The sequence below is a fragment of the Galeopterus variegatus genome, unplaced genomic scaffold (assembly GCF_000696425.1).
Source record: "Galeopterus variegatus unplaced genomic scaffold, G_variegatus-3.0.2 Scaffold7366, whole genome shotgun sequence".
Taxonomy (NCBI): Eukaryota; Metazoa; Chordata; class Mammalia; order Dermoptera; family Cynocephalidae; genus Galeopterus; species Galeopterus variegatus.
In genome coordinates this window covers 96,195-109,536 of record NW_007733477.1, presented here as the reverse complement: position 1 = coordinate 109,536, position 13,342 = coordinate 96,195, and the positions used below count along the sequence as shown (strand labels likewise).

The 13,342-nt window shown below is 40.9% G+C and overlaps 1 protein-coding gene across 1 annotated transcript in view; it reads right to left on the bottom strand.

Moving 5' to 3' along the window:
• Positions 1 to 6,058: 6,058 nt before the first annotated feature.
• The window catches only part of LOC103607370 (disco-interacting protein 2 homolog A-like), a gene marked incomplete at its 3' end in the record, with an annotated part of 18,299 nt that continues 11,015 nt past the window's right edge, over positions 6,059 to 13,342 (bottom strand). Inside the window, exons 3-5 of the mRNA XM_008591881.1 lie at positions 12,993 to 13,112; positions 7,783 to 7,902; positions 6,059 to 6,310 (exon numbers count right to left, since the gene is read on the bottom strand). Coding sequence (XP_008590103.1) covers positions 6,059 to 6,310; positions 7,783 to 7,849 — 319 coding nt within the window. The remainder of the gene's footprint in view (positions 6,311 to 7,782; positions 7,903 to 12,992; positions 13,113 to 13,342) is intronic.

Genomic DNA, 13,342 nt, shown 5'->3' with positions numbered 1-13,342 from the left:
GGAATGTGACTACTGAGCATGCTCCAAAGAAGCAAACAGATAGCTGCAGGGCTAGGTTACATAACCAGTTATGTAACTTGGAACCATCCCTTAGTTAGATATTCATCAGATACCATGAATACATACAGAATAGCCAACTATAAAGGTGGAATCCAGGAAGAAGGCAGGGCTATGCTCACTCTTGAGCCAGCCCATACTTTGCCTGTGAAGTGTGTATTTCTTATTTTTCACATTAAACCTGTTCTCTCTTTCTACTCTGACTCTGCTCTTGAATTCTTTCCTGTGGCAGAAGCAAGAACCTGGTAGAGGATGAGTTGCAGCCAGGTATTTGACCTCCCCAGACCAACAGGACTACAGATAGAACTACAATACAATCCAGCAATCCCACTGCTGGGTATTACCCAAAGGAATGGAAATCATGATGTCAAAAGGACACCTGCACTCCTGTGTTTATCACAGCTGTATTTACAATAGCCAAGAGTTGGAATCAACCTAAATGTACATCAACAGATGACAGGATAAGAAAAATGCGGTAGATATACACGATGGAATACCACTCAGCCTTAAAAATGAATGAAATTCTGCCATTCACAGCAACATGGGTGAGCTTGGAGAAAAGTATGTTAAGTGAAATAAGCCAGGCACAAAAAGAGAAATACCACATGTCCTCATTCATAAGCGGGAGCTAAAAAATAAAGGAGGAAGGAAGAAGAAAGGAAAGAGAGAGATAACAATCACAATCTTACATTGAACTTTCAGAAGGAGAGAACAGAACTGTGGTTACTAGAGGTAGGAAAGGGAGAAGGGGAAAGGGGTTAGTGAGAAATTGGTTAATGGACACAAATACTGATTACGTTTTGTAATGATGAATATGCTAACTATCCTGATTGGATCATCACATATCGTACACAAGTATTGATAGTCAACTCTATACCCACAAATATGTATAACCAATTATATTTTACTTAAAAAAAAAAGATAATAAGAATCTTTGCATAAACTTTTTGAAGTACCCTCATACATTTTTCTGTTTAATTTTCATGGTGCAGCACCATTTATCTGTTCCGAATGCTGGCTAACTATAAATTGCTAAGGGATTTATTATTAGAATTGGGTCTAAAATTAGGAAATGCAACATGTATGTACAACTATCAGAAACTGCTCTACCACAATGAATACACAGATACTTGTTCACTTGTAAGAATCAGTATTGGTCTATGTTGGGTAGAGATTGGTAATAAATGTACTTTAATAAATGTACCTGCCAATCTCATTCTGACACTCTAACACTTTAAATGTTTAAATTCTGATCATCTACCTACCATTTAATTAACCTAAGGACAATGTAAAGTAAGAAATTTTTAGATATGTAGGAAGCCAAACTTATTTAGAAGCAAAACACAAAGTCACTACAATAACATAGCAGAATGTACCTTTTGGAAAAATCTAAAGCTTTAATGACAGTTTCCACAACCCTTGAAAAAGCTTGATATTGATTAAATTAGCATTTTAAAGTATGTCTATCAGGAGGTTCCTCCAGTTTATTTTTTATTATTATTTTTGTTTGTTTGTTTGTTTTTTTAAAAGATGACCAGTAAGGGAATCTTAACCCTTGGCTTGGTGGTGTCAGCACCACGCTCAGCCAGTGAGAGAACCAGCTATCCCTATATAGGATCCGAACCCATGGCCTTGGTGTTATCAGCACCGCACTCCCCCGAGTGAGCCACAGGCCAGCCCTGTTCCTCTGGTTTAAAGAGAAATTTCCCCTGTACTGGCCAGCCAAAAAAAGATAAAAAGAAATTTCTTCACTCTTCCGAATCTAGCCAAAAGAATAAATGATTTTAAAAGTATACACGGAGAAAAAAAGGTATACATGATCACTTATACATTACAAAGTAGTTTTAAAAATAGTTGCATAAAAATAAACTACATTCAGAATAAAAATTAACTACTATAACTAAAAGTACTACTTTTTTTTTTTTTTTTTTGTCTTTTTCCGTGTCTGGCAACGGATCGCAACCCTCAGCGTCGCCCCCGTACCAGACCGGGACCGGCAACGGGATCGCAGCCCTCGGTGTTGCTCCCGCGCCTCGCTCAGCCAGTGAGCGGGAACCGGTCTGTATGTGGGATCCGAACCCTCGGGCGGGAGTGCCGCCGCGCTTCCCAAGCGGCACACTATAGCAGTGCGCCACCGGGCCGGCCCTAAAAGTACTACTTTTAAATATAGGTATTAAAAACAAAAATACAAATACAGGTATTTATATTTGTGTCACAACGTTTAATATATTTGATTTCCTTAATCAAAAACTGAAAATGGTATATTTTTTAAATTACCTATACCTAATAGGTCTACCTCAAATATTTTACTTAATATATTCTTCCTCTTTCCATATTTTTTTTCCTTAGTTCAAACTGAATAATTATCTAGAGTTAGAAACTAAAACAAAGGAAGATTTTTGTAATGAGAGGGAAGTTGAATATTTTGAGATTAAGGAATTCAAGTTGGGCCGGCCCGGTGGCGCACTGGAGAAGTGCGCCGCTTGGGAGCACGGCGGCGCTCCGGATCCTATGTGGAGACCGGTTCCCGCTCACTGGCTGAGCGTGGTGCGGGCGCAACACCGAGGGTTGCGATCCCGTTACCGGTCAGTAAAAAAGACAAAAGGGGAAAAAAAAAAAAAAAAAGGAATTCAAGTTACCTATGTACAGCAAACATTTACCATATGAAAACTACAATATGCAGTAGGGTATTATATAGAGCCTGAGTTCAGATTTTTTTAAAATTTACTAGAATTCGGCCCGGTGGCGCACTGGATAGTGCGCCGCTTGGGAAGCGTGGCGGCGCTCCCGCCCGAGGGTTCGGATCCCACATGCAGACCGGTTCCTGCTCACTGGCTGAGCGAGGCACGGGAGCAACACCGAGGGTTGCAATCCCGTTGCCGGTCCCGGTCCGGTACGGGCGCAACACTGAGGGTTGCGGTCCGTTGCTGGACACGAAAAAAAGACAAAAAAGGAAAAAAAAAAATAATAAAATAAAATAAAATAAAATTTACTAGAATTACGTGGAGTTGGGGGAGGCTGAACCCACCTGCAACTAGGCAAGCTGCCACCAACACCCTGGGCCCTGCTGGGGTCCTGAGGCATGAAGCCGGGAGAAGCTGAACCCAGCTGCGACCAGGTAAAGAGCACACCAAAAACACCATTTTCCTGCAGGTAGCCCACCATAGCCACAATTGTCATGGCTGCCACAAAAGCAGCCAGTCTCTATAGCAGCAGTCACAGCCACTGTGCAGATGACACGCCAGATTCTCAACTGCACTGACACAAGGAGAGGCACCAGCAGAGCCCCCCCCCCCCAAAAAAAGAGGTCCTCTCTCTCCACAAAACACATTCCAGAATAACAGAAGAAGCATCTGATTTACGATAATAGGGGAGGACTTGATCACACCTGTCTCAGCACTGGATAGAACATCTAGGCAACAGAGGAATAGTTAATCTATCAGATGGAGAGAACAAGTCTATGATTATTAGGGGGGGAGGGGGGAAGGGAAGAAAGAAGGGGGAAGAGGAGGGGGAAGGAGGGAGGGGAAGGGTAGAGATTGGATAAGGGGCATAAAGAATAAGTATGATTTGTAACAATGAATATGCTAATAAAAAATAAATTTAAAAAATTTACTAGCATTAATCACAAAATGTCTATGCTAGGTGAAGCAAATAAGAAAGGAAAGCAGATTATTACAGGTACATTTGCAGAAGGCAGGAGTCATCATGCATCACCACAGGTGATACCTACGTTATAAATATTTACAGCCTTTTCAGAGAATGAAAACACCTAATTCAAACACACATTAGAGTTAAGTACTTTGTTAAAAGACACCCCACAACGACTGGAAAGCTGTGTGGTTAAACATTTTGAACTGTGGCTAATTTTTCATGCTAAATATACTTTTATTGCAGACCCACCAGGAAAACATTTAGACAGCTCTGCAGTGAGAGGCTAACAACCATAAACACTGTTTGCTTTCCTACACCACCTCACCTTGAAAAAAGCTTCAGGAAGCAGAAATAAGGCAACAGAACATTCAAAAACTACTATTTTTCTCACAGTGGAGTTAACTGTGCGCATCTATAAAATTAAATCACCACGACTCACGGAGAAGGAAAATAACAGTATAGAAGATAAGCTGTTTTCAAGCTATCAACTGTAAGCCTCCCTGAGGAAAGGTGGACAGTAGCCACCAGCCATATGTAGGACACCCAGGAAAGTTACAAAAACAATCAGGCAGACTGTCTTCCAAAGGGGCACTTTCTCATGGAAAATGCTGCCTTCTCCTACTACTCTAATGGTCCTGGCACTTCCTGTTTGAGCTGGAAGCACAATGTGGATGCAGAGTGAAACATCATGAGTTTTCACCTAAGACTTATGTTGTAGGAGAAAAGCATATATTCAACAGAAATACACAGACTTGGCATACTGACTCAAATAAAAAATGAAGAACAGTGACATGCCTACAGAGGACACTGAGAAGAAGCTGTAGGCCACTTAAAACACCCAATATACTCCCAATCCAGCCAAACGACCAAGATTTTACATGAAAGTAGCTCAGTACATGAGCCCAGTGCCCACCTGCAGTGGCCCGTGGGACCCCTCCTCAAACAGCAGCCTGTCAGGGGTGCGCTGCAGGTGCTCACCATGTCAGTGTTAGCAGAAAAGCAACAAAAAGCAAAAAATAAATAAATAAATAGGGCTCAAGAAAACTGGGGTCATTCTTGGCATCACCACTAAGCCAGCTGTATGATCTCAGGCAAGCTATAGTCACCCGACTTTTTGACTTCCTTCCTCCTCTAGAAAAGAATGAGAGGTTAAGATGAGTCTTCCACAATACTGACTGTATTTTAAGGTGCTAGGGCAAGAACGTGTGTGGGCTTCACATGCCAGCCACAGACAACTAAGCATGCTACTGTTTTTATTAAAAAACAGGATTTCAAATAATGAAAGATTTGCATTTTTTTCTTTCTAAGATTTTTTTTTTTCCTTTTTTCTTTTTTCGTGACAAGTAACGGGATCGCAACCCTCGGTGTCACGCCCGCACCGCAGTCAACCAGTGAACGGACCGGTCTCTACATGGGATCCAAACCCTCAGTGGGAGCGCCGCACTCTACCGAGTGCGCCACCGGGCCGGCCCTCTTTCTAAGATTAATGTAATTCAAAGGACTGTGTGATTTGGAAAAGATCTGTGCATCTTGATGACCAGCTTCAACTGACATTTTGTTTCCAGGTTGAAGGGTTATTTAACCCATTATCTGGAGGAAGAAAGGCCAGACCACAGCTGTGGCCCCAGTCCCTTGCCTCAGAACCCCCCAGCCCAGCGCAGGGACAACTGATGGCCCTGCAGCTGTGTAGACATGCCAAAAGGAGAAGCAGAGACAAGAGAGAGACAGCCAGACCAGACCATGGGTTGCCATCATGACCACCAGCAGGTCTGTGTACTGACCATGTGCCCTGTATCTGCCACTTGCTCCAGCCCACGTGTGCCAGCTGCTCCTCAGGAGCAGGAAGGGATGATACGACATCAAGAAACACCACTCTTCTGGGGGAGCACAGGGGAGGTCCACACGCCACAAGAGTCTAGGACTGCCAAATCGCAAAAGCATCAAGAACTACTTTTGTTCCCAAAAGGACATTTTCCAGATGAAAAAGAGGTGGTGCTTGACAGGAAAAAATTTAGCAACTGAGCCATACTGTTCAAAAGGTTATTAAGGATTTAATCTGGATGATGATTAACTACATATTACTCCCATTTCTTTCAAGTGCAATTATTAAAAGCTCAAAACCAGTTACTGTCTCAGGCAAATGAGCCACCATGTGATACTTGGGCTGCCTGACTTCGGTCACTGGGAGAGAGCTCATGTTTGCAGCTAAGTTTGCAGGGAGGCATCGTGGCTCAGGTGTGCTCCACCTGAACTGCACAGAGGGATGGTGCTGCAGCTGGGGTGCAGCACACCTCTGTCCTGGGCACTGACTCTGCTGGCACGTAGGCCACGGCAGCTCGTTACTGACCTATGTGGGCGTGGGCCGCGAGGCCTGTGAGCGCAATGGCGGCAGCAGCCCCTGGCGTGGCAGCAGCACTGGGAGCGGTGGTGGGTCTCCCTCCCGGGTGAGATGAGGTGGAGGATGCAGAGGATGAGGTGGACGAGCCCTGAATGACCCGGTCGAGCCAGGGCTCGACGCTGGAATGGCTCTGGAGCAGAGTGGAGGTGAGTCGCCCAGGTCGCCGTAAAGAGCCCTCATCTTCTGAGGCAGACGACGTGTCTGTGGTTAAAATAACGACGACAGGCATGATGTAGGGATGAGTCAAGAGGACGACGGAGTTCCCACACTCGCACCGGAGCCTCCCACGCCTGCGCGTAGCATGCTGTTGTGCATGTGGAACAGCTCAGCCCAGAAGAGGCCAAGTGTCACATCAAAGGTCACCCTCAATCAAGAAGGGCATACAAGGAGCCCTATTATGGGAAAAACAGTTCCATGAGCACCCAACTTCCCCAGAAAGGACTTAGCCACATGGGCACCATACACCAGAAGTGAAGATGCCTCTGGTCTCCTAAACAGCTTCAGCATATACCTGGGGTCCCACATGTCAAAGGAGATCACTGACAGTTAAGTGCTCTGTAAATGTCCAGTGCTACTACTGCACGTCCAACACAGAGCCCTGATACCACACTCAAACAATCGCTCGACACACTCAGGGAGCCTGCACTGGAGCCTACACCTGGGGAGGTAGTGCAGGAGCCTCATCTGCTGGCCTGTGCACAATTCCCAGCAGCACCATGGTGGCTGCAGGGGGACTGCAGCTCTGTCCTGTGTGTCCTCTTAAGGAAATCACAAGAACCATCTCCAAAAAGAATTTCTTCTCCAAGACAACTGCTTCACTCAATAAAATTAACTGTGAATTAAGGTTCCATCAAGTCAGCACATCTGTGCATTTTATTATGGGTTTTACAACTATTAAACATTCTTTAACAATTGGATAGTGTCTATAGCTATATTTAGTAGCAACAATAATTTGACAGCCTTTACTAAGTCTTGTTTTTAGTAAGGAAGCATTACCAAAGCAACTAAATCATCTTGTCAATCTGGTGTGTTTCATTTTTACTGGGTAGTAATTCCAAATGCATCAAACCGAAAAGGAGCGTTGCCATCTTTGTTACTGTAATAACATGATGGGCAATAGCAGAAGCTTGTGGATCTGACATCATCAAACACTATCTATATCTCAGTGAAGCTGAAGAGGAAGCTTACAGTATGTTACTACTGAGGAGAGACCCCACACAAAAGTTTTCATTTCTAATAGTAAAAACAACAAAACAAACAAAAAAACTCTCCAAACAGACTTATCTGTCTCGTTTAAGTCCTGCTAACAACGTATTAAATAACAGGTAATAAAATAAGAATAATTTTAGAATTCTTAATTCAGGAAACTTTAGCATTCCACTAAGTGCTTCTTTTAGGTTCTAAAAAGATATAAATAGCTTCTTAGTCAAAAACATTAAAATCCACACAAAAAGTCCTATAGAAAGCAAGTATCTGTTTGGGTAAGAACAATACTGTATAAACCACAGATTTTTAGGTAAGAAATATGCATATATACAAACATTTTTAGTCTCCACATTTTCCAGATCTATGTTACAGGACAGAAGGATATTCCAACTCAATGGAAATAAGCATTATAACCCCAGGCCTGTGAAACAGTTCTAAAAGCCACTCCTGACACTGTTTATCAATACCTGGAGGGGTGTAGGTTTCCACGGAGGAATGCACAAGTACAGAACGTCTTTTTGAAGGCATAGGCATCTTCCTCTCCTTGTATCTGGCCAAAGCGGCTTGCACAGCTTCAGTGTGGACATCTACACAGAAAAAACAGCAATAAAAATACTTTTTACAAGATTGATTATGAAGTAACAATTAAGTTTCATGTTTCTGCTTGTATTCCTTGGGTATAAAAGGAATAGAAGTTCTGCCTACCAGTCTGTCTCCATATGTAGGTCCTAGATTTCTTTAAATAGTTTCCTCCTTTGTAGATTTAACTTTGGAACCATGTAAATATTTCCATAGTTATAAATCAAAACTAAATAAAAAAGAAATCCCCCAAATTGAAAATAAAGTGAAACAAATGAGCCTAAATGTGTATCCAGTTGTTAGCTTAAACTATTCCAGCTGACTTTAAAATACTGCAGTTAGACTGCTCAATATGTTCCTCTAGAAATATCTATTAAGAACAAAAAGAATGGCATAAAAATTTTTTAAAGTGAGGGTACTGTTATGCCAGGGTGTTTTGAATGAAGAACATGTGGTGCTGGTGACCTGGATACTCGTGAGGAGAGAAGAGAGGTAGATGAAAGAAGGGAGATAAAAACCCTGCAGTCCTGGATCCTCATGGGAAATGTCACTGCAACAGAATGTGGTGCTTCATCTTGAAAAATACGTCTTACCTCTGTACACTGACAATGTCTGGAAACAATGATAGCAGTCAGCATCCCCAGTGCCCAGACTGTGGTCATAAACACTACCCTCACTGAAAAAACCTGAGAGATGGCAGATTCTAGAGGAGGGAAGGAGATGCCCAGAAGGAGCCTGGAGCATCTGATCCTATAGCAGCATCAAACAGCCAGACGCCTCAAGCAACTCTGGTGCCAGTTGAAGAGATTCCCCGTGGCCAAGGATGGATTAATTTGTATATCAATAATGATAAATGCTAGAATGAGTTGAAACATCAAATATGATGCTTAAAAAAGATAAAAGAAAGGAAAAGAAAAGAGGAAACAAAATCAATTGGTTGCCACTGAAGGATGCCAGTGGCCCAACCTATTACTTTGAAAACTAGTAAAGAAATGGAAAGAATTAAGTACTGATCTTGGCTTTCCTGTACCAAGTAGTAAAGTGAGGGTTAGTTTCTCTTTTACAGAAGTATTCTGGCCCTTGAATGAAGAAGGAATGACAGAATCTGAGTCTCACTATTTTGAAACTCTCAGGAATTAACAGATCCAGGAAGTGAGAGCATCACTGGCTTCCAGCATCAGAGGCAGACAGGACATGCCTCTGGGTGGAGGGACATAGGGACTCAATCTGCAGCTTGACTCTCACCAAGCCCACAAGAGAAGGAGTACGTTAGACCTTGCCCTAGGGGTGCTGTCAGAGGCAGCTTCAGTTCCTCCACAAACTACAGGTTAAGAAAGATGGAAAGCACTATCAGTCCACTGCTATGTGTGTATCTAATTTAGATCCTGGGTCCAAATAAACTGGTTTGTAAAAAGCCATACGGATATTGGCTGGATATTTCATATTAAAGAATTATTGTTAATTATTTTGTGATAATAGCTTTCTAAAATCTTTTTTAGAAATATATACATTCTTTTTAGATACAGACACCAAGAATATTATGACATCTAAATGAAATAATGCATCTGAGATCTGCTTTAAAATCATATGGGAAGGGAGGAAGGAGGTAGGCAGAAATCAACCCGAGACCTAGCAAGGCTGTGAACTGCTGGGGCTGGACAAGGGTTCCAGGGGGTTGGACTATAATGTCCATTTCTGTATATATTTAAATTTTTCTCCAACAAAATGTTTTAAAGACATTCAAAAACCTTACATTTAAATGGCTTATATAGTGCTAATCAGGAAAGATGAAAAATTCACACCTAGACACATTAAAATAAAATTTACGCACATCAAAGACAATAAGACAATTCTCAAAGCTTCCAGAGAGAAAGAGCAAATCATCTTGAAGGGTCAAAAAACTGACAATGCTCAATAGCAACACTGCAAGAAGGCAACATACTATTGAAGGAAAGTGCTGAATTTTATATCCAGCCAAATTATCATTTAAACATGAGAATTTAATAAAAATATTCTCAGACATACAAGGCTTCAAAAGCACTGCCACATGGACTCAACCAAAAACACTCATGGAAGAAGGTACTCAATAAAACAGGAAAGAGAGATAGCAAGAAACAAACCCAGGAATCCTGCGACAGATATGGGGGTAACTGTGATCACATGCTTTAAACTTTATTGCTGTCTTAGAAAAAAAGAAAAACATAAGTACAGTCAGCACTCCATAACCACAGGTTCCACATTCATCATTCAATCAACTGCAGATCAAAAATATTTGAAAGAAAAATAAATAAATAATACAAATTTAAAAAATAATACAGTATAACAACTATTTACTTTGTACTGGGTATTATAAGTAATCTAGAGCATTCAATCAACTGCAGATCAAAAATACTTGAAAGAAAAATAAATAAATAATACAAACTTAAAAAATAATACAGTATAACAACTATTTACTTTGTACTGGGTATTATAAGTAATCTAGAGATGGTTTAAGAGAGAATGTGTACAGGTTATAGGCAATCACAATGCCATTATATACAAGGGACCTGAGTATCCATGAATTTTGGTATTGGCAGGGGTCCTGGAATCAATCCCCAGAGGATATACCAAGGGACAACTGGATAGGTAAAAACAGCCTAGAACTAAAAATCTGGACAATATCAACATGATAGGGATATAAACCAAAAGATCTAGGAAAGACAACAGATCCCAAACACAAGAAACAAAGAAAACAACACCAGGCACATTATAATCAAATCACTCAAAACCAGTGTATCTTAGTCTGCTTGGACTGCCATAACAAAATACCACAGACTGGGCAGCTTAAACAACAGAATTTATTTCTTGCAGTTCTGGAGGCTAGAAGTCCAAGATTAAAGTGCCAGCGAGGCTGGATTCTGGTAAGGGTTCTCTTCCCAGCTTGTGGCAGCTGCCTTCTCCCCGTGTCCTGATATGGCAGGAAGGAGAGAGAACCAGCTCTCTGGTTTCTCTTCTCATAAGGGCACTAATCCCATCATGAGGGCTCCACACTAAGGCCTCAGCTCCAAACACCATCCCATTGGGGATTAGGGCTTCAACATATGGATTTTTGGAAGGACTCAATTCAGTCCATGGTGATAAAGAGAAAAATTTTAAAAGTGCCAGAGGGAAAAAAAAAAACATTACATACAAAGAAACCTGGATATGAAACAAAGTTGGAGAACTAACACTGATTTCAACACATTATTAAGCTACAGTCATTAAGAGAGCATGGTTTTGCCTTAAAGATAGATGATTCCATTAAGGGAACAGAACAGAGAGTCCAGAAACAGACACAAGCACACATGCAGAACTGCTTTTAGAAAAAAGTGCAAAAGGATTCACTGGAGAAAATACAGTCTTCTTAACATATGGTATAGGATCAAGTGAACACCTATATGCAAACCCCCCCCCAAAAAAAAACATTGATCTATACCCTGTACTTTCACTAAAATTAACTAAAAAATGGATCATAGACCTAAGGGTAAAACCCAAATTTCTACAAAACACTAGAGAGAATCTTTGTGACCTTGGGTTAGGCAAGGATTTCTTAGATACAAGAACAAAAGCATAATCCATTTAAAAAATCGATAATTTACATTCATCAAAATTAAAAACTCCTGCTCTTCAAAAGATACTTTAAGAAAATGTAAAGATAAGGGCTGGCCTGTTAGTTGCTTAGAGGATGGTGTTGGTAACCAAGGTCAAGGGTTCAGATACCTGTACCAGCCAGCAGCCAAAAAAAAGAAAATGAGAAGACAAACCACAGCCTGGGAGAAAACACTGGCAAGTCATATTTATGATAAAGAACTTGTATTCAGAAGATAAAGAATTAGAACCTAGTACAAAGTTCACAAAGGCAGAAACAAGTTTATTAAAATCGACTACATGAGCATAGGGAGGGGAGAGGGAGGAGAATGGGGAAAAGAGGAAAATGAGGAAGGGAAGAAGGGGGGAGGAAGAAAGGAGACTTTTCACACGATCCCACTCGTGGAAAGTGTACATACGTGCACATGTGTCTGCATCCAGGCCCAAAGGAAACGTGCTCAGTAAACGAGGGTGGTTGTCTCAGGATTCAGCAATTGCAGTGATTTTTACCTCTGTCCTTAAACTTAGTGTAATAGTTTATATATATTTAACACTAAGTATATATTATTTCCATAATCAGAAAAGAAACTATTTTCAGTGTGATGAAGTTTTTTATAAATGTATATTGGTAAGAAATTATCTGGTCAAATATTTCTTAAACCATTTCTTCACACTGCCACATTGAAAAAGCATTTAAAATCTTGCTTCTTTTTAGGTATTCTTAAAAAACCATTTCTTTATCCCTGTTGAAAGTTTTTCTGAGAAAGGCTTATCAAAACAGCTTAAATATAAAGGAAATATACAATCATACAAAGGTGAAAGTGTTAAACAGAGTGCTCAAAACTTAGTAATATATAATCTATAACTGAAAACATAATTTTTTTCAATGGGCATTCTGATCTTTCAAGTAAAATATCAGAGACAAATTTAAATATTGCCAAACAGAGTGGCAGAAATCTAACTAAAGTAAATCTCCAAAATTAGAAAAAGAAATACTAAAACCTGCACCTGGTAGTAAAGCTGCTCCATAACGCACAAAAATTACTAATACCAACCCCAAAGGTCTAAGTGGAAAAATGGATAAAAACATTTAAAGAAATGACTCCTGTTAGGACAGGAGGAAGATTCCTACAGAGATTTTCATAAGCATCTCCTAAGAAAGCAGCACTTAAGCTACAGGATACCTTAAAACAGACTGTGGTTATGCGAAGGTTAAATTATTACTTAGTGTTATAACACCAAGGTCAAGGGTTCAGATCCCCATAGCGGCCAAACATCACAAAAAAAAAAAAAAGAAAGAAATATCTGATGATGTAAATTATCCCTCAACTAACAATAATTTCTTTTTTTTTTTTTTAAAAGATGACTGGTAAGGGGATCTTAACCCTTCACAGACTTTTTGGCAAAGACAAAATAACTGAAAGCCTTAGTAGTCAGAGTCCAAGAGTTCCAGGCCTGACCATTTGCCCCACTTCCTAGGTTGTGACCCTACCTGACCGGAAGCGCTCATCCCGCGAGTTGGTAGACCGAGACTTCTGCTGCTGGGGTGCAGAGGCTGTGGTTTGTGAGGGCCCAGGGATTCTACTTTCTGCTTGCAGAGACGGGTCTACTCCTAAAACACAATTTCATGGGAATACCTGTGTAAACAACTTGTTTACTTGTTTTTCTAGTTATGAAAAAATCCATTTAAAACAGCATACATGTCTCAAATATTGCTACACAACATAAACCGCACCAAACCTGCTGCTATCCCAAAGCACAGAAAAGCCTCTCTGACCTGGAAGTTGGTGATGGATGCATGAATGCTGTGGTCAAGGGCAACGTCCACTTCCACGCTCTCCT